The sequence below is a fragment of the Echeneis naucrates genome, chromosome 15 (assembly GCF_900963305.1).
Source record: "Echeneis naucrates chromosome 15, fEcheNa1.1, whole genome shotgun sequence".
Classification (NCBI taxonomy): domain Eukaryota; kingdom Metazoa; phylum Chordata; class Actinopteri; order Carangiformes; family Echeneidae; genus Echeneis; species Echeneis naucrates.
In genome coordinates, this window is record NC_042525.1 from 18769711 (window position 1) to 18794355 (window position 24645).

The following is a 24645-nucleotide window of genomic DNA, read 5'->3' on the forward strand; positions in this document are numbered from 1 at the left end:
TGGAACGCAACACCAGTTGTAGCAATGTTGCTTTTTGTACACTAGACGGCAGTATAAAATCATTTTTCAAACACTGCCCAGCTATTCCACCACTGCTAAGCAGATAAACATATTAGACATATTGGTGTTGGTTGTGAATAAATAATGTACAAAAAGCAATATTTGCCATTAAAGCCTCTTCTTAACCCGAACAATGTGTTTTTAAGAGGATTAAAAGAAAATCAAAAACATTTTATTTTGATTTCAATACTGCATCTCTGCATTTTGTTTGACCGCTTCTAATTAAAAATTACATTTGTGGGTACACAGTCTGGGGTCAAACTATATAAACTGAAGAAAAAATGAACGCACAAACTATCTGAACATTAACATGAAATTGGTGGATTCACATTGTCACAGCAGATCCAGTTTACTATCTTGCTGTTTCTTCCTTCCTGTCTTTCACTGTTTGTTTTTATCTTTAAACAGACAAGACTATGCGTGGAGTTGGGTAACCTTCCTGTACTGTCATTGTGCCAAACCTAATGCTGCTCATTCCCTTGGCTGTTCTCCAGTATCTGCAAATAATAAAAAGATAAACTGTACAAAGGCATACATAGAACCAACTGCAGAAATATGAAAGGGTTTTGTACTTCCTGGCAACATTTCAAAAATGACGACCTATGTGATACACCTTAGTTCTTTTTGGAATACATAATTTTCCTGTCCTGGTATGAGCTGCATATAATCCAGTCTGATTCTGTAAAAATATAAATGACAGTGTCCTATCTGAAAGAGTTTTTATTAGCCTGCACAAAAGCCTTGCTCAAAACACAGCAACTTACTGACTGCAGGGACTGTATTTCTGAGCTGAGTGCCTCCTGCAGAAGTTCCAGCTCGCCCATTTTAAGCATCTTCAGCTCCTGCCTCAATCTGGTAAACAAATAAAATCAATGTCAGTTACTAAAAATATAATGGATGAAAACTAATTAAATAGATATTTGTGAAGAGGAGTTTCAGCATTTTCACTTATATATACTGAATAGAAATCTTTTGATGCTCTTCCTAACTTGAGAAAATTAAGTATTTTTCTTTTCAATTGTGATTAATGTGTTATATCACAGAGAAAAAACAACAAAACTTACATTACTTGATGAGGATGAGACTAAATCCTATTTTCAGCATTGGTATTCAAGCTTGCACACACCACATCCACATCCACTAACGACTAATTTCATTAATTCAGATGAGTTTCACTGGAAATAGTCACGTTCAGGCAAATAGCTGAGTTGAGAAATTTTGCGTTTCAACAGTGGCCAAACTAGCAGCTAAAACTGGAGATTAATCCTGTAATTAAAATTAATTAAGATTAAACCAGTAATTGTTAGGTTTTGCTGCTGTGAGATATCCAATGGTCATATTAATGATGACAGGGAAAAGTGCAGTGACATAATTTAAGGATTGACAAAGTCCACATCAGACGGAGGATGGTGTGGATGTACAGGTCAACAAAACACAGGAACATGGCACAGGCTATAAGTATTTGATTTCCATGTGAAAGTACAAGTTTATTTTGGGTTTGTTTAACTGTTCAAGTTAACCATGCTGCCATTATTCTAACCATGATGGCCATCTATTATTGAGAAAGTACTTTGTACCAATTTCTGCAAACCCTAACCAAGCAATTGCTCTTATCGTAAGTACAACTTTGGTCCAGCACACCTTTCATGGTCAGGAGAAACCCTTATGTGTTACATCAGAGGGTTGAGAAAACCAACCTGTGTTGAATTTAGAAATAAAGGAGATAAATAGCCAGCAATGTCTATTACTGTGTATTTGGTAATGCTGTCCCTATGGGCTTGAGGTTGAAGATATATGGGAGGTCCCAAGGGACAAATTGAAGATACATTGAACTGATAGCAGTAAGGCAAGTCTAGAATTTTTTCACTCATTGCAGGCAACCAGCCAGAGAAAATCTCAATGGCTGTTGGTCAGTTTTATGTATGTTGCAACAAAAAAAGGAACAAGGGATGTTAGAGGGAAGAACTGATAAAAATAACAATGCGCACAAACTGAGAATGGTCACAAGACAGCTTCAACAGTCTGGGCTTAACCTTTAGTGTGGTTACAACTGATGTGCAACATGACAAAAAATTAGTTTAAAATACATGAAACTGCTGTGGCATCTGGATTAAGGCTTTGTTGTGTTAGAAAGTTTAAACAGCAAACAGTCTTGAGATTCAGTCAGTTCCTCTGTAACAGTCTCAACTTAAAAAATGCACTTGGATCAGTTCAAGCAGTGTTTCATAAATAAGGAAATTATACTGCAATACCCTTGGAAGAAGCAGATGTATTATCTGAAACTGAAATAGCAGTTCAGTTTGCCCTTAGAAAAATCATTGGACTTGGCCCACACTATTCTTTTTTCTTCTATTGGAAATTAATGAAACAATAAAACAACCAAACTCAAATTGCATTTTCACGGTCTGAAAAACCAACAGCAAGTGTATGAAACTTTACACTTCCCTGCGAAAACTCACAAACCATATTTTTTAAGGTGAGAGTAGTAAGAGAAGAAGAGTGATGCCTCCAGTAGCAAGCAAGCAAAGCGGTTTGGCATTTTTAATCCCAGTGGTCTCTGTAGCTTTTTATTACATTTCTGCACTGCCACAGCATCCTTAAATGAGCCTTCACAAATAGTGTAGCAGTGATACATCAGTGAAGAAAACCCTACACATCAAAAAATAAAACTCTTAAATGATCAGTCCATCAGCAGATCAACTGAATATTTCTGATATCTTTCCAGTGTGACAGGTTGGCGGCCAGTGCAGGCAGCCTGTTCTGCACAATGAATACTTTTAAAATGACTGTAGCACTCATTCAGACTGACAAGCATTCAATTCCAACAATCGAGAGAGTTTTAATGTGGGCTTTAAAGAGTCGCTGTGGCGGATGAATGGCTTCAGTTCAGAAAGGAGGGGGGGGGTCTCTCCTCCAAAGCCAGTATGTTTAATGAGGCTGACGGATGAACAGGACATACTACCCACTTGAATGATTTACGGCAAGGCTGTGAGATGGAGGAGGAGGGACAGAGGGGAGTAAAAAGGCAAGAGCAGATCATGAACAGAGAGGATGAATAAAGATGAGCAAGCCATACAGCTGTTACAATGAAAACAATAGTTGCCTACTTTGTACGCTGTCCTCACAACTGGCATAGTGAAAACACAAAATGATTTAGAAAGGGTTACAATACATATTTGTTAAATTTTGATTCAAATTCTTACTGTCTGGACATTATCATCTAGATAGTTTTGGCAGGGCATTGTTAATCACTTCACAACCCTAGTATCGTAGAGAAGGCATTATCCAAAGTGGTGGCATCTGCAATAACAATGACTGTTCCTTCCTGGAACTCTATTGATTTCCAGTCTTTAATTAGATAAAGGAAGCCCCTTTGTGGAGAAACTAGGCAGGTCAGAGCTTGACCACCATCATAATGTATTAATAGAGGAGCGCCTCAATTCATATTCTACTGAAAAATGCATCTCTCTTGCTGCATTTTCACCACCGGCCCACATTACTACAGAGTTTTCAGTCTTGAAAAAACGCTGCTGGCCCTGTTTTACTTTGAAAACTCTGGGGATGTGCTTGGAAAATTTGACAAACCCAGTCAGTTCCTGATTGGCTGTCTTGCTAGCCATCTTGCTAGCCGTTGCTTGTTGTTGTGCAGTGAAGTTCTGGATGTTATTGCTACAACTGTCTTTGCTGTTTCTTTCTTGGAGTATTTGGACAATCTGCCTCATGTTTACACTGACTTGCACATGCTCAGTGATGTGAATGATCATGTATATGGAGCTAAAAATGCTTGTCCTGCCAGTGATTGTTTTCAATCTTAATCACCATCTTGACATTAAACCAAGCAGTAGGGAATTGAAATAAATCTCTGATTATATTTATGAATCAGTTTGCATTGGAAAAGGAATGTGTGAGTGTTCACCATAAAGCTTTGTGACAGATTTGATAATTAACAGTCTAATAATCTTTTCAGAAGAAACAATGAAGGGAATACTGATTAGTGCTGTTGCCCCACCATGAGAAGGTTGTGTGTTCGATTCCCAGGCCTGGGGCCTTTGCCTGGAAACGGATAAGATGTACAAGATGAATGAAAGATGGAACATTTTTTTAAAAGAATACGGTTCATACTCCAGTAGGGATTCAGGAAGTGGATGTCAAGGAGCACTAGTAATGAAATTCCTCTGTATGTTGTAGGGTTTACAACACAAAAGTTAGATTTCCTCCAGATAAAGCACCATGTATGATTTGCATAAAACCAAATGGTATTTACTTGCTGGTAAGTCACTAGATAAGCAGCTGTCTGTCCCTCATTAATTTTCTCTGCATCAATCACATTAGTCTTTCTTTTTTACACTGGGTGAAATACACTGGAGAGCAAAGCCTTCATTAAGCCAAATGGTCTTAATGCTCTGTTATTTACACTTCGAGAGCTGGACTCCAGCTACGAGGCACAGAGAAAGACAAGCACAGACAGGAGCTGGGCATATTGGTCCATTCAGCACTTCACGGCATGATTCAGTTGAAGCATTCATAAAATAACATCAGTCACTACATGATGACTGCTACTATTAGTGCTATTACTGAGATTATTTTTTATCAGTCATTCTACAAAAATACCTTGGTAGGGAGAAGATAGTGGTTGTTTTTTTATATGCCAGGGTCTGATGTCCTTCCCAATACACAACATGCTTAACTTGTGCAACATCACAGCTGCTCAACATGAACGATTTAAAATATCAGGAAGCTCAAAGGCAGCCTATGAGAAATAACATACTTTATGAGCTGCTAAATGACCCACTGCTGTGTTTACATTTTCTTTTATTCTATTTACCTCCTTTGTGTTTTATTTGCTTTTATTTCCCCATAGCATTTAGTGTTTACCCTTTATTGTTTGTCTCATAAGGATTATATTCTGTGACTAAATGTAATTCTAGGTAAATCTCTCACTGCAAACTGTTCCTGTCTGTCTAAAATTATAAGCATGTCTCCATATTCAGACAGTTGTCGGTACTCACCTAAAACAGGTGTTATCAGTGAGGGGTTTCTGACTGACAAACAAGCTCTCTTCTTTCAGGGACTCTGTCAACTCTTTAGTCACACTCAACTGCTGATCCAGATCTATGGTCCAAAATCATATATAAAACACAAAATCACTTCACTCAAAAAAGACAGACACATACTATAGATGCCCTCCCCCCATCCCTCTCGTCCACCCTGACCACAGGGCCAGGAACTAGTGCTTTATGATTAGCATCTGGACTCAGTATTCAACTGCCTTGGCCTGGTTGAATTTCCAGATTTTGGCCAGATTGAAAACAATTACAGTTCTATCCTTGGAAAAGACAGGATGCTAATAACAATCTGTAAAAGTAATGTGTATAGAATGCATAAAAAAGTAACTTTCAAAAGTATGGTGAACATTTGGTATTCACCTATCTTACTGTTATTCAGATCTTGTAGTTCAAGCTGGAGCGCTCTCTTCTCCTCCTGTATGGCACTCATATGACTGTTGCTACTGCTCATCAGCTCCATCTCTGCTTGCAGAGGGAAAGAATATTGAGTATCGAGACTGAATTCAGGCTTCCTGGCAAAAAAAACCTTTGCTTTTCTAAAGGTGTGCATTAAGCATTTTTGAAATGAACTAGAACTGTACATGCAATCTCATAATGGTGTAAACACATGGGTTGCCAATGGTGATAGGAGCTATACTCTCAATTTTGCTCAACTAAAGAAAAGCATAAAAATATTAGAAATAAAAGTATACATTTAATAAAATTTTGAAGTCTTCTAGGCCTTGAAAATATATAGTCTTCTATGATGACACTGAATACACCTGACATTTTTTATATGCAATCAACAGATAAGATTTATTTAATAAACAATGTATTAAGAATTGCCTTAAAATTATCATCAAAACTGAAATACACCAATCTTTACTTGACTTTAATGAGTCATGTATTCTCAAAACTCTTAATTTTCTAGCCAAATGTGGTTGGTTGTGTGTTGCACAGAATTCAGTGGAGAGACTTTGCATTACTTGACTAAATAATGAAACTAAGTATGAAGAAGTATGTGATGGCACAAAGAAAAACAAGTTTAAAATGTTCACTTTAGATAGAAGGTTAAACTGTGTTTCAGAAACTCTCAGATTTAACATGTATAAAAATTTAGGAACAGAAATAACAGTTTAGGTGGACATATTAAACAAGAGGTGGAGCAGTGGTAGATTGGGTTGTACCTCATAACAAGTTTGATAACCCAAGTAAAGAAAGTGTTTGAAGCCATTCTCGTGACCTTGATACAACTGCAGACATTGCAAAACAGACATTAGCTTTACACGTGAGTGTTATTCAAGAATCTTTTTGCAAATAGTGGGAAAGCTATAACGTGGAATGTTTGCAGGATGGTCCTCCCAACATTGGGCCAGTGGTGTGGCATTGTTGAATCATGGAGAGACTCACTTTCCTGTTAAGACTCTAAATAGAGAAATGAGGTGAACACTGGGGAAAAATGGTATATATATGCACTCCACCTAGACATCAGCTGGGGCTGGCTGAAGCCTCTTGCTCCAGTAGAGAAGTAGTCAAGATAATAAATGATAACACTTGTCAGACTGTCATCAATATACATGACCCTCAACTCCAAAAGCTTATCAACTCTATTATTAAAATTTCTCCTCATGCCAGACTGTTTTTCATAATTTTTTGGCCTTGCATGCATTTTTCTCATATTGATGAATTTAGTTTATTTTGTTGTTGTTCTTGTTTCAAAAATAGTTAACTGTTCTCTTTCTAAAACCTTCCACCTTAGGTTCCTTCCACTTTGGTGTACAGTATGTACAACCCCCCTTTAACAACTCAAAAGTTTAATACATATTCATTCTCACTTGATTGAATTATGAATCAAATTACTGAGGTCTGATATAAGTTTTACTTCCATACAGCCATAAGCTATATAATAAATTCTAACCTTCCTGAGGTTATATTGACTACTTCTTTGCAGTGTCAGTGATATGCTATCAATATGTCAGGGGTCTTACCCATAATTATAATTCATCTACCTCCTACCATCACTTGTTTATCTACCTGTACTCAATAATACCGCACAAATTAAATAGTAACTTTGCAATCAGCCATAAGTGCCCCATCTGCATTATCTAACATCTGTCTCCTGTGACAACAGTACAATAAACAGTGTTTTATCACCTTTATATAATGATTCCACCTCCCTCTCCAGGTCCAGAAACTCTGTGTGTGTTTGGCTCATGAACACTGTTTCTCTGTTCCCTCGAAGACTGAAGTCACTGTTGAACCTTGAGATCTCTTGGAGGAAGCATTCCTCTTCTTCTTTAGACTCCCTCTTTATCCTGGCCTGGTATGAAAAGGATCATGGGAAATGCTTCCAACAATAATACAACTACAGTTTGTGATGCCACAATGACTTTTGCTATTTGTGATTTATATTACTGACACAATTTTAAATGAAAATGTCTTGCTCTAAGAGAGCCACGTGATAAATTCACTTATTCATGGGTTTGTGTCCTTTCCCACCACACACTGGGGGTTCTCGCTGTGAATGAGATTCTGTGGGAATATAATGTAACCAGTGGTCGTCTGCCTCAAAATAAAACAGCATGCTTTCTGTTAAAGGTCCGTTTCAATATCTGCTTGTGTCTGGGAATATCGAAAGAATATGTTTTAGCAAGAATGACAACCCTTTAATCAAACTGTGTTTATATATCAAAACATGTGGTGGATACCTAAACTTATGTGTGTGTGTCAAATCAACTGACGTTATTTAACAAACTCAAAGGTGAAACTCATCCTGGTTTCAGCTCAAGTAGGCGATGTTGAACTGTTGATCAGAACAAAAAATATATAATTTTCATATTATATAAGCAGACTACTAGATGAATCCATATATGAAACAAATAGTGATTAATTTACTGAGAGAAAAATAGTGCACCTGGATTAAAAAAAGCTTATAAATGCTGATATGGTTGCTATAGTAATGTGTATCTATATAACACATAACCAACATTGTATAATACGTAAATATTGATTCAGGCTTCAACCAACTAGATGTTCCCAGAGACGTCTCTTCTGGAAAAGCAGCTCCTCAATTTGCTTCAACATCTGGCCTTCACATTTCTTCATTAGAGCATGCTTCAGCCTCATAACAGACAACTGCTGTGTCTGGAGCACAAATAGAAGAGGAGGAAGTTAAAACACACAGTGTGACAGACAGAAGGATTCTGGATTTTACATGTAATAGAGATGTTACTGATCCCAGAGAAGCAAAATATGAGAAGTGGTAAAAATTCCAGTATGAAAGGTGGCACAATCATTGTTAATTGCATACTGTATGAGGCAGCTTGTTATTGACAATTACTGGAAAGTGATGAACTAAAATTATCTGTTGTTTGACTATCCTTGATTGAAATGAGGGTTTTCCCTTTAAGCCTCTCTCTCTCTCTCTCTCTCTCTCTCTCTCTCTCTCTATATATATATATATATATATATATATATATATATATATATATATATATATATATATACACACACCCACACACACACACACACACTTCGGTTTCAAGTTGTTGAGACATTATAATAGACATAAATTCGTGAAGGTTCTTCTTTTAAAGTTGCCTCAGGCCTCAGTCTATTACTGTAATCTGTGTGTGTGCTGTTTTGCCAGGTCACTGACCTGGATAAGTCTCAAGCATGGATATTAGGCAAGTTCTGACTGTCCAAATGGAATTCCTAAAGGAGATTATATTCATAGAGAATTGCTGGAAATGTGCGATTATTGATGTCCTTGTAAATTTTGCAAACACAGATGGGTTGTGTAAACATATGAATTTACTGGAGAGTTTGGAATTTTGTGCCAAATGTTGAATGCTCCATTTGGTGAATGTATACACCTCACACACATACATGTGTGTGTGTACATGCTAACACATATTCAAGACTATGCAATTGTGGGAAACTTTCATAAACTGTGTCATCCGTGTTCTTGCTGATACCATAAAATAAAAGGCTTCACCAAAGACTGCAAGGAAACGTTTCCTGACTCCAATATGTTTATTCTTCACATTACCTGAGCTGTTGAGGCAGAAATTAGTTTATTGCTACTTATATGGTAATGGAGGAGCTCCTGTAGGTTTTCAGGGAGTGCAATCAGGGTCCAAGTTTTTAAACACAGTAATTATCTTAAGACAGGTTTCATAAACTCTGAAACGTTACATCATGGGGGCTGTAAACACACTGTGCTGTAAACACACCCTGTGTGTGTGAAGTAAACAGTTTCAATATTCCACTGTAAGGAGTCAGAAAAGATTCTCAGGCAGACATGGTGGTATATTAAATTAGATCTTCTAATTTACCCTTTTGGTTGAATGTCCAACATGACAAGCAAGGAAGGAAATTAGCAATATTTCTGAAAGGTCAGCAAGCCTGTCTTGGATCATATCTCACGTATACTAAAAGGTTTCGCTAATGCCATCTGGCGGAAATTAGCCATTGATTTTACATTGGCACATGAGATCGATCCCGTGCAGTGTTGATGAAACAAATGGGAAACATTAAGTTTTAAATCATAAAGTAGATCAGTTTGTCAATATGCACTTCTTTATTTCATGAGTGAATGCGACTTATCCTATATGACAGCTCAGGTTAAAGTGATTACATATTTTTATTTAACAACAGTTAGCTACATATTTATAATGTTTAAAAAAAGAAAAACAGCAATGATAACTCATGTCACTTTCCAAGGCTGTCATATTGGATAGTCAGTAAGATTATAGCCTATATTTCTCTCCTAACACCATTGAATATAAATTAATACAACTTATGCAAGGAGCCCACATGAACACTAATGCAAACATATAATTCAAAGCCAAACTAAATAATATGCCATAATGAAAATATCTGAGCACCATGCTGTTCATCAGATTATTCTAAATCGCCGATAGTGTAGATTAATTTAGCCAACAATAAAAACTATGGGTTATTTACACTTACTTAGTTTGAAACATATTGTTATTGAGGGGAATCCACTACAACCCTTCAACATCAATTACAACTAGTCTGCTAAATAATATTTGATAAAATGTGCTGCTGAATCATGGCGTAGTAGCCTTTCTGTGCAGAGTTTGTCCAAAGACATGTATGGGTTAACTGGTGACTAAATTGTCTGTGTGAGTGGTTGTTGGTCTCTGTGTGTCGGCCCTGTGATGGACTGACAAACATCGGCCAGAGTGAGCTGGGATTGGCTCTAGCTCCCCAGAAGACTGATGGATAGAAAATGTGTTTGCGAAAATAAAGTATTTTAAGCTGGTTGAAAAGTCAATAGAATTATCAATAATTCACAAACTTAGCAACAAGTGAAGAAAAACAAAACAAAACAAATGTAGCCTCACCTTTTTATCAAGCTCTTCTCTCGTCTTTTTATACAATTCATTTGCACTCTTGATCTTCTCATTGCATCTGATGATGGCTACTTTGACTAAAATAAAAAAAAAAAAAGTATGCACTACTGTAAAATAAGCATATCTGGTTCTCTTTCTATAAAAGGTTCTATACCTAGAAGCAAATAAAAGGAAATGTGTCAAGAGATCAAAGTTTCTGAAAACTGATCTGTGGGTCAGAAATTGAGAGTTATTATTATGACTATTGTGAGCAACACTATATTTAATAGCCACCATACCTTCTTTGAATTTATGTGTCTGTTGAGTCAGTTGTTGTTCGGTCAGAAGGATTTGTTGAAAGAGTGCGTCTAAACTCATTTGGCGTGAACAGCTGGTTTAAAAAGTCACACTGAATCCAGGTCATAGATTTTATTTTTTAACAGTTAACTAACAGTTAGCTAGCGGCCGCGCTAACATGCTTCCCGGTTCTACGGAGCGGCAGTCTTGATGGGCGGATCGATCCCACGGTATCGATATATCGATACCCACACATCGCTCGTTTTGGTATCTACTCCGTTAAAGTATCGACCACTAATTAATAAAATAATTAAGTGCGAAATAAAAGCGCATTTGTATATCCAAAATATTTTTATGGTAACTTCCTCCAGTGTTTTGTGACGAAACGCCCCCCAGCCCGCAGCATATTGAACTGGTCCATACGAGTCACGTGACCAGAGGGCTATACTACGGAGCAAGCTCAACAGAGCCGGGTTTTCTTTGGGTGAGCTGGCTCGACAAAACCGAAAGCCTCAACCAGAGATAACGAGTATCACGAGTGTGGTTATCAACTTGATTTGATTTGTCTCGTCAGGCTCTGCTTGCGTTCATATAAAGAGGGGCGTTTAGGCGTCATTTGACGCCATTTCCGCAGAAAAATTGTCCGACTACGTGCCGCATATTTCAGCCAAGAGGAGCAGATGATGACAATGGAGCGCTATGAAGAGTTCAGACCGATAAGAACAGCTAAAAGCAACACTGTTTCTACAAAGAAGGCAGGAGAGGAAGCCTGACAAAAATTTCAGATTGTGTAAATTAATATAGCCGATATAATATAATATATCATTATATAACTTTAATCCCCTCCCGACATTGTCTAATAACGAAGAATACATGGATATCACTTAGATTAGGGCCTAATCAAAGTGAAATTAATTTGATTTGTCTTCTTTGTGATAAAGTTTAAGCAATTTTCTAATTAATGTTCTATTAGTTGTAGTGCCTGCAGTGGACCAAGCACAAAAATAGAATCCAAAGCGGTATGTATTTGCTGTGCATTTATCCCTCTTTTTGTGAAATGTGGATGATACACTGCGTAACATATTAAGTGTTCATATTATTTTAAGCAAACAAGAAGAAAAATTTGTGGAGAAAGACTGGAGGGGCCCGCTCCAGCAGATTACATGAGAAAAGTCTATTTTACAGTTGAAGAACACACATAAGTGTTGCTCAAGTTGCCAGCACACACCTTTGCTGGCCCCCACACAGGGGTAACTGTCAACGTTGTCATGTACTCTTACATGAACACCTCAATGACCTGTGAACACAGGTTGGAGCAGACAATGTGAGGGCCCTCAATAAAAGGAATCTAGAGCTGGAAATCAAGAAACTAAAACTCAAGATCGAGCAACTGTAGTAAGGGGAAAAGGGTACAGTAAATGCTACTTTAAAATGTTTTGTTAAGCATGATTGACATTGTATACTTACAATGTCAAACTTTTCTTTTCCAGAACTTTAATAAATAATAAAACACATCCTGTGATCGGTGGTTGGGGGTCGGGGTTAAAAAAAGAACTACTGCTGTCAATGCATTGCTTCGTTTGGTCCCATTAGTTACATATGGTCAAAAAGATCACATATGTAACATATTCTCTCAGCTGAGAATCTGTATCGCTCATAGAGAATATATATAATTTTCCAAAAACGGTGGGGCCATGTTCAGGGAGCATGATCGGTGAAGGGGCGGCGCTTTTTATATCCGACTTTAAGCTGAAAGTCGGAACAAAAATTTCTCCAGACCAGGTTATGTTCGCAGCATAAATTATCCCGGTGATACAGCCCGCTTAAAAGAGAGCCGCCTTCGTGACACAGGAAATCTTGGCTTTAGGCTCAACATAGCTCGCTAAGGCACTAATTTCGCTTCGTAGTACACCTCTCAGAAGAGCCGCAGGTTGTGTGTTTACATCCTGCTAGTAACAACACGGCGAGGAGCACGTGCGTTTCTGAGAGGTTCTGGTGGAGCGGAGAAAACTGAGAAATGACCAGCAGAAAGAGAAGTCAAACAATCTTTCTGTGCAAAAGTTTATACTTAGACCTCTGTCAGGACCCAATTATGCTGGTCACCCAAGGTACGGTTAATTTGACTAAGTAAAAGTTCAAATGTGCACTATTCTGTTTTCTACAACTGTATTTCATTCATATTTTTGTTATTTATTGTATTGATTGTAAATGTATTGATTTACATTTCTGTCAGGATCATTTGATTGTTTTGAAAATAATGCTGCTTAACAAAAGTTCAAAGAAAGCTCAAATGTGTTTTGTTTTATTTAATTAATATTTATGTTAATTATTTGTTTAATTTTAAACTGTGCACAATAAAGTTTTTATAGGGCCAGTATTTGACGTGATTTGTTTGAAGGTTCTAATGTTATGATTGGTTAAAATAAAAAAATAAAAAAATCACCAATGAGAAATTACTACTAATTGGTATCGAGTATTTTATGCAAAAAGTAATCGTATCGAATCTTAAAAGTGGGGTAGCGCCCATCTCTGAGCAGCGGTTCATGACACTGTGGGTTTGTTTTTGTTTACTCACTGAAAATAAATACCAATAATATATGACCGTGTAGCTCTGGTTAAGCTTTGGTACCAAGGCACATTTTTTCAATTAGTTAAAGATGCAACTGGAAAAAAATCACTAGACGGAGCTAGCTCATGCTAGCTCTGGTTTGTTTTCTGCTGACACGCATTAGCTAGCTTGATTGTTAGTTACCCCGATTAATAGTTAGTCTGATGTTATTTTGCCTGGTTGTTAGCCATGCTTTAGTTGACAGCCTTAAAGAAAACTGGTGGTTAAACTTGGTTAAACTTTTTTGTCTGCATTTGTTCTGGTAGTTTAGCACCACAGAGTGTCAACATTGTATGAGATTGATGCAGTTATAGTCTTGCAGCTAAATAATTTCAATATTTCTGTGCGTGTGTGAGATGATCAACAGCCTTCCCCCGGAAGCTGGTTTGTTGATCTTCATTGAGTGAAATGACCTTTGCGTAGCAGGGGGGTCAGTGCTACACATCAGTAAATATAAGGGGGGAATAAAGGACAGAGAAGATACAGAAGGGTGGTCAGGGTAAAGCAAGCAGGTGGTGCTGGTAGGAACTAGTGGGGTGAAGGATCCTGTGTAGATCTCTGGAGAGATGGGAGTCTGGGTAGGTGAAGGTGTCCCAAAAGAGGAGCCAAGTCGAAGATAGGATACATAGTGATGGAATTAAAGAGCAGCTCAGCCCATTTTAGGCAGGCTTCACGATGTGACCCAACACGAGCTGGCAAGTGAAATCACTCGTGTGAGTGGGCATTCCTTAAATATGAGTGAGACCATCACCAGGGCCCACAGTCAGGTCAGACTGATTGGCTTAACTGTATGCTGTTAATTTTATGTTTATTCATGCCTTACATAAATGTTAGTCATCTGCAGTAACCTACAGAGCACTCTGATTCATCACCGTGTTGAACTTGTATTAAGTGCAGTATCGGCACTCTCTGCCTGCTTTACATTAATCCACAAAGGCATGCTGCCTACATTTGTCACATTACCCCGACTTTGAGCAATTTTGTTGTTTCACCACCAGAACAGAGAAAACTTCTGATCTGGTGCCATGAAACACATTACAGCATGAGATGTTAAATGACCTGAGGACTACATCATTCTGACATTCATTTTCAAAATTAATATCACATATTGATTGTGGCTTTTCATAAATCACCAGACAGAGCCTCCCCTTCTGACTGGCAATACTCCCTTTGGAGACTTTAGAACAGCTAAGTCATCGAATTGTAAGCAGACAAATACTTTCCTGAATCTGTCTCTCATTTGTACCCATTTTCTCTCTCACTCTCTCTTTTCCAGTCATGTTCTCTGTACAGAAAATAAGCTGTGAAAATTGGCCCTTGGCATTTCTATTTAAGCAAAATTGAAAGACGTTTTTAAATGTGTATATACCTTGTGGGATTAATTTACTGTACCAATTTAATAACAACTTCCTCTTCAATAAGGGATTATTCTCTGGCTTTTAAAGTTCATGTTTCATCCTATCTCTGACTGCACCTGCTCTCTTCATTCGACAGCATATGTTTGTGTGTACGGGCTGACTTACTGTGGTGGATGCCAGCATCCTTGATTGATTCAGTCCAGCATTTAATGCAGAGAGAGGTTCATTGATGTAGTCTGGTCCCATGTTTTTAGCCAAGTGGATTAGCCTCTGAATAGACTATATGGGTAATCAATGAGCAATAGGCAGAGTTATAAATCAAATGATGCATCATCCCTGTTATTATAATCATGTTCTTTCACAATATATTGATTAATCTTAGTTGTTTAAAGTGAGATGCTTATATTTATTTTGAATCTTAAATCAACTATTTTATAGGTTGTGATAATCTTTTCATAGTGATCTTTAAATCCACCAACAGATGGCGACAGTGACACGATGTCCACGTCCCTCTGTGTGGACTGAAGGCAGGTTTTCTTGAGTACAGCGCTGTCAGGCTGCTTTCGTTGACAGGCACCATATCAGGATACTTTGTTCAAGCGTTGGAGTGTGTCAGTATAACAAACTTCAGCAAGCCATTCTCTTCACACTTAAGTCATACATCTCATGTTCCAATGGGATTAACGTTAAAGGAAACTGGGGGGAGCCACACGCACATGCTTGAGATTATGTTATGAATAGTCATGGGAGTAACGTGCATCTGAAATGTGCAATCTCATTGTGTCACCAAAGTTTAGATGACTCATAAAAAAGCTCCATATAAGCCACTCCACATGTTGCTATTATTAATCATAGTCATACAAATGCACTTAAGTAATGCTCTTTGCCATCTCTCCCTGTCAGCTCAGTTATACTGAAATGTAAACCCAGTCCGCACTCATCCAGGGTTAATTGTGCTGGTTTCATTTTATAATAGCAACCATATGCCATCTGCGGTTATGTAGACCGAGCCTTATGTATTTTAATGAACTACAAAAGAGATTATATATTTTTTTTTCTTTTCAACTTAACCCGAGTATGTGAGATGGAAGATTAAATATAAGAAAAAAACAAAAACAAAAGAGCAACACTATAATAACCCTGAAGAGATATCCAGTTTTTTGAGCAACTCGTGAAAATGACCATCACACTGTTATTCACGGATTTACATCCCCGGTCCTGTTGAGTGAGTGTAACGAATTGAGAGCAAATCATTTTCTGTCTTTTTGTCGTAGTATTGTTGTTACATAAGTGGGGCGAGTCGTCCGCGATAAGAATGGCTTATAACTTTGTAAATTTATGATAAGATTACTGTACTTTCATGCGGCGGGGAAGCTGGCACTCTCCTCCTGCTGAATGCGCCAGACAGCGATGTGGCTCCATTTGGCTGTGTGCGCACAGACGCACAGACGCAAACATCCCAGCGGCTGGAGTTGGGGGGACACTCGCCTCCGCTGATCCTCCGCCTTGTCCCGGCGACAAGAAGGCCATCCACACGGGAGGGGGAGAAACAAGCGCTCTTTTTCTGTATATAAATACACATATATACATAGAGAGAGTCAGAGAAAACTGTGCAGAGTCGGGACTGGACACTTTGGAAGGGGGTGATAATATCTCTCATGAGGCAAGCTGGATCTGTTGTGTGTACAGCGGAGCGCACATTGCTACGTCTTTTCAATGGATCTCCAAACAGTGGAAGTACCCTGGGAATGAAACTACTGATAAGTTGCTTTTAGGTCGCATTTTTTCTTCTAACACCGGCTTATGTTTCGCATTGAGAGGAAGACGATGATCCTCGCAGTATTGTATGTCCTGCTGCCTCTTTTAGGTAAGTTTTACTTGCTTTACTACCACCGCCCGTCTTCCCTTTGATGCTGATTCCTCCCCGGGGTGAATACAGTGTTTTACTGGCTTTAATAAAAGGGTCGAGTCCGGCGGAGGCGACGGCTGCTCGCCGGGTATATATGAGTGTATGAAGTATACGTGCGGACGCCACTGTACAGTCCAAGCTGATCCAAACCGAAAGTCAGCCAAGAGGGATAACAATAGTGCGCTTGAGAGCAAGATCTCTTTTTCGTTCTTTCTTTTTTTTTTTATATAAGTTTTTTTTATTATTCAAGTTAAACGTTTGTATCGGTCTAATGAAACTGGCACGGAACTACATCGGAGCGATAATAAAAGCTCATCTATGATAGTTTCCCCTGTACGCAACCTGGAAACTGCTCTATATTTGGGTGTTTGGGCAAAGTGAGCAGGAGAGAAAGATAGACATGTGTTGTTATTTAATTTATTGTCACGCTTTCTAATGAAAATCCACCTGTGTTGTCAGATGTGTTGTGTTACGCCGAGGAGAACCTGCGTGCCGGGGCCAGCCGGCTGGACTGTGTGAGAGCCAGCGAGCAGTGTCTGCGGGAGCAGGCGTGCAGCACCAAGTACCGCACCATGAGGCAGTGCGCGGCCGGCGGCAAGGAAACCAACTTCAGCATGGTAGCCGGCTTGGAGGCCAAGGACGAGTGCCGGAGCGCCATGGATGCGCTCAAGCAGAGCCCCCTCTACAACTGCCGGTGTAAAAGGGGCATGAAGAAAGAGAAGAACTGCCTGCGCATCTACTGGGGGATCTATCAGGCGTTACAAGGTTGGTTCAAGTGATTTTAGGCAGATCCAAACCGTGTGTCTACCTCTGTAGAGTGGACTTGTTTGAGGGGAGACCCCCAATGTCCCCCGGGGTCTTTTTCAACAGGACTGTTAAAATTAGGGAACATTGGGCAGCTATATTTAAGTTGAAATTGACATTTCTCACAGGCTTTCTCGTTTGCCCTGTGAGGGGGTGAGACAATAAATTATGCCAGCTCCTCCTCCTGCTGTATTCTATTGGCTACTGAGAGGAGCAGCATCAGTGCTCACCCATTCTCCCTCCCCCTCCAGCCATTGTGACTCTCCCCACAAACGCAAGAACTCAAAAAAGTAGCACAAACACTCCAATGCAGACCACACGCAATTGCTCCGCTTCAAATTAAAATTTGACCAGTGACTTGGTTTACAGCCACGGTCCTGCATCAAGGAGGCACCTTTAACCTCTTAAATCACTTCCCTTAAAAGTAATGGAGCGTAAAGCTCCTCAGTGCTGGCAGTGCCATTTTAAAGTGTTGATGTTGGCATTGGTGTGTGTGTGTGTGTGTGTGGTGGGGGGGGGTTGGTGTTCGAGTCCCTAAACTGCATCCAGCCCATCGCCACCAAGTCAACCTCCAGTTGTGCAGCACAGTTGACCAACCTGCCTAATCAAGCGTGTGGCTGTGTGCCAGCATGGATATTGACTGACCCAAATAACCCATGTCACATGCAGACCAATGTGAGTGGTGAGAGAAGATAAACAAAAAAGAATCTTTGTAATCTACCTATCTATCCATCTGTCTAGCTAGCTAGCTAGCTAGCTCTCTGTCCATCTATCCTTATGTCTATAACATGTGGTTATCTTCCTCACAGGTAATGATTTCTTGGAAGATTCTCCATATGAACCTGTCAACAGTCGTCTATCTGACATTTTCCGCCTAGCTCCCATCATGGGTAAGAGCAAAAGGAGGCTTTCACTCCATCCATTTGTATCTTTTTTTGTTTATTATGTTTGATTGTTTGTTTCATTGGTAACCTCTCAGTTGAGATACGATTAAACTCAAAGCCGTGTGTGCTCTCACCACAGTTTATCTGCATGTAAAGTATTTATCCTCCCTCATCCTCTCTGCTATTTGTCTTTCTCTCCCCCTGTTCTTTTCCCAACAATACTGCATGCTGGCTGGAAGTGTCCTTACATGGGGAGCAATAGTTCTAAGTCTCATCAAGTAGTGGATAAATGCTCCGGATGTAGACAGAGGGCTCTGTGTTTCTGGTGCATTTTGTGGTTGGTTTTGAACAGCTTTCCTCTTGTGGCTGTTTGAATCCACTTGTTGAAAAGAGTTTGAGTGACTGAGTGAGTGAGCTGAGTTTTGTGGGGGAGCATGACAAGCCTTTTATTTGTTCAGATTCATGTGTGGAAGCGATGCTGCCCCAAGCCTCTAGATGGCGGTGTTATTCCCTTCATCATAGCCGCTTTGATACTCAGGCCCCATAGTTGAGGCTGCTGTTGGCATTTAAGAGGCTGACTTATGTATGTGGTGCAGTCAGGCAGCTGGTCACATTGTCATTATTACACTGCAGGTGAAGAGCGCTGTGTCAAATCAACCGGACACTCTGCCTCCACATCTTCAAATAACAAGGCTGATATTTGACCCCTTTTGATGGGGCCTTTTGCTTCTGTTACCTTTCTTATTTTAATCCCATAATAGGGTGATCTGTCCTAAACCAGGTTGTACAATACTGAGACATCATATTGTGGGTGGTGAAACACAGATAAGCAAAGTCTTTGACTGTGTGTTGTCTTCATGATCAGAAACACCACTTGAGAATCCACCATTTTTACCCTCTCCTCTTGTCACTCCAAGTTGAGAACTTTCAGAGGAAGTAACGCTAAGCATGTCACACTATATTGCACTATATATCCTATATCTATCTCCAGGAGAGGGAACTGACAGATTAATTCTGTCATTCTTGTAGTGAAGACAGGCAGCTCTTATTTGCCTCCTTATGTTGATTATGTTGGCTTTGCGTGTACATATTTAATAGCAGGAGAGGTTATACATCATTCAGTTATTAAAATAAAGTTAGGAGTGTGGGGATGGTTATCCTTGTTTTTAACTAAAATGTAGGTTGTTTTTTTTTGTGTGTCCTCTTTTGATTCATTGTTTATCAGATAAAATGTCAAAATGGGTGAAAACAATGTCTGACAGTCCATGGTGAAGTCTTAAAATTGGTTTGGTCTGACCAGCAATCCAAAATGTAAATGTATTTTATAGAAAAACAAACAATGGGAAAAAAAACCCTCACATTTCTTGTTAAGCTGAAAAATCAGTTTTAAATTTGATTATCATCATTTGATTATTTTCTATGGGTTGATGAGGTGGTATCCTCAGTGTTGAACCCTATTTCAAAGCACAGCTTTTCAAAAAAGCTGAAAACAAAAAATCAGGCAGAGAAGTGCAGAATCTCTCAAACTGTGACTGAAGCATCAGACAGATCATAGCTGAATAGCTATTCACAAATGGGAAGCTATCTACACTACTAGTCAAAAGTTTGGACACACTTTCTGATTTATTTGCATGAAAAAGTGTGTCCAAACTTTTGACTGATACTGTATAACAAGGAGAGAATCATATTATCAATTAAAGGTATTCATACGACAGCTGCAATTGTTGAGTGGTGTGTCTGAGAAATGACAGAAAATGTCGAAAAGCTGGGTTACTGGGGGTGCTTTGTTGTATAATGTTTCACTTGGCAAGAGCATGGTCTAATGGCAAAATATGTGATTCAGTGGTATTCTTGATGTGGCCAGGAAACAGAGGGGAGCTGTCAGATAGGTTGAAGTAAAGTTTGTCACTCCATAATGAAACTCTACAGCATGACACAGAGAGTAGAATTATGGTTACAGTTGATACATTTGAGGGTTGTGGAACTCATTTACATGATCTACGATGAAGCACCAACAACTCAGGTCTCTGTTCAAGTTATTGAAATGCATATACAAAGATGTCCCCGGTCTCTAAAACATCAGTTCTGTTAGCTGCAGAAAAGCTTGGGTTTGGGTTGTTTTGAGCATTTCTAACAGCAGGGTAGTCATTTGTTCGTGTAGCATAGCAGTAGCACCACTGCAATATACAGATACATGAGGGAGTTTGAGTATGTGTTCACCACATGACCTGGAAGTTTCAGAAGTACAGGAGAAGTCAGTGTTGGAAACACAGGACATGATTTCAGCTGACTGAGCTGCAGAGGTCAACACTGTGGGTGGCTAAGTATGCAGAGGTATGGAAACAACTAGAAACCACAGAATCTGCATCTCCACCTGCTGGACCTCTGAACAGCAAAAGTTCAGCTGTCCCCAGATCATTATGTTGACTTCTCTGACACTGTTAAGGTCAACATATGCCTGTGAGCAGATACTTCTCCAAACCCTGAGTGCATCTTAAAGTGACTTACTGGGATTGAGGGTGTTGCAATAATGTGTATAACAGAACTGAGGGGGTCCTGCAGAAAGGGATTAAGGAAGAAGTAGAATAGCTTCCTAGCATTAGAAAAAATCCCAGAACATGAGCAGGGAGTGGAGGGGTTAGAAGGGAGGCTGCAGGGGTCAGGGTTAATCAGCGACTAGCATGGTATGGCAACGAGGACGGGCAGTAAACAGAGAGCATGAGATCATTTTGCCTCCTCTAGAATTTCTGTGGGAAGTAAAGGCCAAGGTAACAGGAAAAGGACAAAGGCAGAAATGATTGGCGGTTGGAGTGTGTTTTTGATCAGTCTGACAGCTCTGTGTCTTTCACTCCTCAGGTCTAGCCTGACGATGTAAGGGTAAGGGTGAGAAGAAGAAATGTACAAAAAAGGCCAAAATAAAAATGGGGCCAAAATAAAAAAAAAAATCTACACATTATCATGTTATGCAAATATAGGTCCTGTTTCACACAGAACTTTATATTTAAAGTAGGTGTGTTATTAGAGAGCAGCAGTTGTTTTCTTCTTGCTCTCTTTCTGTATTCCTCTGAACATTTTCTAGTTTCTCAAGTCTTCTCAACTGCACATTTCTTCTAAATGCATCTTATGTACCTCACATTTCACACTGAAATTTAGAAGTAATATATTCAATTATATATTCAAGTTTCCAGACAGCCAGCTGCGAAGCACTCGGGATTCAGGTCAGCATGTTGCGTCTGTGATCTGGTTGTCTGGGTAAGGCAAATGACTCCAGTGATCCAGACGACAGGAACAATAGCCCACTGTGGTAGTCTTGTAGTTCCATGTTTCACCCTATGACATTAATGTCGAGTGACACCCATACATGGAGAGCACAGATGCACAGATACTCAAACGCAACACCGCTGTTCCCTGAACACCTGTTCCCAATGGCACGTCCATAGTTGTCAGTCTGATTTCATTAGCGAGATATGTAGGTTTGGCTGAACAGAATATATTTGTTATTGCAGGATTTACTGAAAATCATTAAATGCATCTCCAGTTATTAGTTACCCAGAATCTCTGAAAGGGACTAATTAATTATTTACGAAACATTTAAACAGATTAGATAAAAGAGATAGAAAACCTGAAATGAGAAAGCTTAGATGACTAACTCAATTTGATTTAGTTTGTTAGAAATAAAATATAACATTCTAGGAAGTAGATTCGCACACACCACCTAGCACTGCCAGTGAATTCATTTAGCCTTACCTAGGGCAGATTCACTTTACCTCTGGGCCCGAGTCCAGTGAGTAACAGTCAAGTGTGAGCATCTCACTTCTCTGCACCATAAAAACAGTAGCTGATGTCGCAGTGGATCAGCAGACTCCAATGGTTAATTCCTCAGTGGTGCTAGAGATATAAATCTCACACAAATCTGTGCAAAATGACTCTATATACTGTAGCCAAATGCTGGTAGCACAATACTCTAAATGTCTTATTTTGATATTTGATCGGAAGGTTTAGGAGGAATAAAGTGGTGGCGGAGGCCTATATTTGTGGAGAGAACGGCAGCACCTTCAAGAATGTGAGCTGACTGTAGTTTTGTCAATGAACTCCAAACAGAATATAGAATGTGTAATTTTCTGTGTTTTTCGTGGTCCATCATATGTGTCATGATAGCCATACCTGTTGGGAAGTTATAGAACTAGTCACTCAGATTGTGTAGATGATGTCTACTGTGCTTCCTTTCCAAACATGCATCACACATACGTCAACTAATGGGAACTTTGGATTTTTCAGCTTCGGCCACAGTAATCATAATAATATATATATATATATATATATTTCCTTAATACAAACAAGAATTATATGTGGGGAAATAAATAAATAAAAGTCATATTATGACTATCTGGGCTATTGTTAGTCAGCAGGAATAATTTTTAATTTTGCCCTCTTTAAAAAAATACGAGATAAAAAATTGCAATTTAAAAATACTGACATATAAGCTTTTTATTTGATGTCAAAGGAACATGCTTGTAGGTCTGGGCTTCTTCATTGCGCCACACCACATTTAATGTTTGTTTTGACACAATTTATCTTTATCGAGAAAAATAAAAGCAGCTTTATTTACTAGGATATAGCCGTTATTCAGATGGCAATATGAATGATATAGTAATTGGGAAAACGCATATTTCTTCTTAAAAGCTGCATTGGCCATCACATATTCATTCCTTTAATGGCAGCTTTAAATGGGAAACTTTCAACATGAACTGTGCACAGATCCATCCATCTACCACTGCTTTTCCATTTCCGGGTCACTGGGAGTGCTGGACCCAATCCCAGCTCACACTGAATAAGGGCAGGGTACACCCTGAACAGATTGTCAGTCCATCCGAGGGCCAACAAACAGAGACAGACAGAAATAAACAACCACTCACACTCAGACCTATGGACAATTTAGAGCCACTAGTCAACCTCGACATGATGATCTTTGGATGGTGAGAGGAAACCCATGCAGACACAGAGAGAACATGAAAGACCCAGGCCGGGAACCAAACTCGCCACCTTCTTATTGTGAGGCGACAGTGCTAACCACTACTCCGCCATGCTGCCCAGACTGTGCACAGATAGTAAATTAAAACATAGAGACATAAAATAGTATGTGTTTTTTCATGTTTTCCATTCCATTTTAAACCAGGCTGTTGATTGCTTTCCTACAGATCCTCCTCCAACGAAATATCCCCTTTATCTTTTTCTGTCTATAGTAGCTCAACCTATTTTGACAGTTTAAGGGCTCAGTGAGTTCTTCTGGGCTCCTTATTTGTGGAACATGTGTGTTAGGGTTGGTGCATGCATAAACTCTCTGCGCCAGCTTGAAAACCAGCAAACAAAAATTAGACATCACACTGAGGAGAAAAACAATAATTTTTCACCGTCCCAAATGATTTCATGCAAGCTTAGAGAAAGGAGAGTTTAGATGAAATGGCATCCTTTCTCTTAACCAGTCACCCATGTTTATGAGTTAGTGATCCATGCAGGAAAGAGCCACACAGAAACAGAGAACATTATTCTCAGATTCAAGTCGATTTAGAATTACTGCCACTTCGTTTGGCCTTGGCCGCTGGAAAATCAAAGCGGTGTAGGAAATGGGCGAATGCACCGCCTGGCCAGTTTTGTGTTTATGTAATCGGCTCATGGTACTTTTTTGATCCTTTCAAAACATTTTCTCCACAGGTTATTCGTCTTTCCTTCTCTACATCGACTTCTTGTTCTTTTCCACCTTTGCGTCATCTTGTTTTTAACATTTTGAATTTCTAAGATGCATTACTTTTTGGGCTCTCTGGATCATTGGGACCTCACATTTTTAATCCCTGCAGAAAAAGAATACCGCATCTGAAGTATGATGCACTGCATCCGAGGAGTGGGTAACAAGAAACAGTTTGGCACACTGTTCCAAAGATTAGTGTGCACACCGATTGCTCTATTTGCTGATAAGACTGGATGAGCCAATTGACGGGTCGTGCAAGTACGATGAGAGGTAATTGAGCAAGGGTCACAAAAGTGACAGGAACCATAATTGATAGTCTGGGTGGTAGCCAAAAATTTACTTGACGTAAATGCAGCAGCTGTGTCTGTCAAATGACGGAGTGAGTGGATGAAAATGGATAATAACATCACAGATTCCAGGAGGTGCAACCTATACACAGAGATGAGCTTGTGCTATTATTTTCACTCCGGCCTGCGGACTAACCTTTTACAGTTGTTTGCCAGTTTTAAAGCTATAATATAGCAATTGAGGTGGGCAGTACTTTTCTGAAACTACTGTTTGCTCTCTTTCTTCC

General features: G+C 39.3%; 2 protein-coding genes across 3 annotated transcripts in view; one reads left to right on the top strand and one right to left on the bottom strand.

Annotated features, from left to right (window-relative positions):
- Positions 1–521: 521 nt before the first annotated feature.
- LOC115055826 (coiled-coil domain-containing protein 172-like) lies at positions 522–16258 on the bottom strand. Its single transcript, XM_029521850.1, has 7 exons — positions 16085–16258; positions 8133–8249; positions 7260–7425; positions 5487–5588; positions 5070–5172; positions 825–912; positions 522–557 (listed from the first exon to the last, which is right to left on the bottom strand). Exons 1-7 carry the CDS (start codon positions 16256–16258, stop codon positions 522–524), a joined length of 786 nt encoding a protein of 261 aa, XP_029377710.1.
- The window catches only part of LOC115055219 (GDNF family receptor alpha-1-like), a 96330-nt gene continuing 87884 nt past the window's right edge, over positions 16200–24645 (top strand). For both annotated transcript variants that reach the window (XM_029520833.1, XM_029520834.1), the window contains exons 1-3: positions 16200–16595; positions 17097–17402; positions 18251–18331. In XM_029520833.1, the coding sequence (XP_029376693.1) occupies positions 16532–16595; positions 17097–17402; positions 18251–18331 (451 nt within the window). In that variant the 5' untranslated portion in view covers positions 16200–16531. The remainder of the gene's footprint in view (positions 16596–17096; positions 17403–18250; positions 18332–24645) is intronic.

Excerpts from the sequence above, each read along its gene's own strand:
- LOC115055826 (XM_029521850.1), bottom strand. The coding sequence starts at position 16,258 with ATGGCCTTCTTGTCGCCGGGACAAGGCGGAGGATCAGCGGAGGCGAGT. Across the intron at positions 7,426-8,132 it reads GACGTCTCTGGGAACATCTA|GCCAGGATAAAGAGGGAGTC; the intron begins GTTGGTTGAAGC and ends TTTTCATACCAG. Across the intron at positions 5,173-5,486 it reads TCTGAATAACAGTAAGATAG|ATCTGGATCAGCAGTTGAGT; the intron begins GTGAATACCAAA and ends TTTGGACCATAG.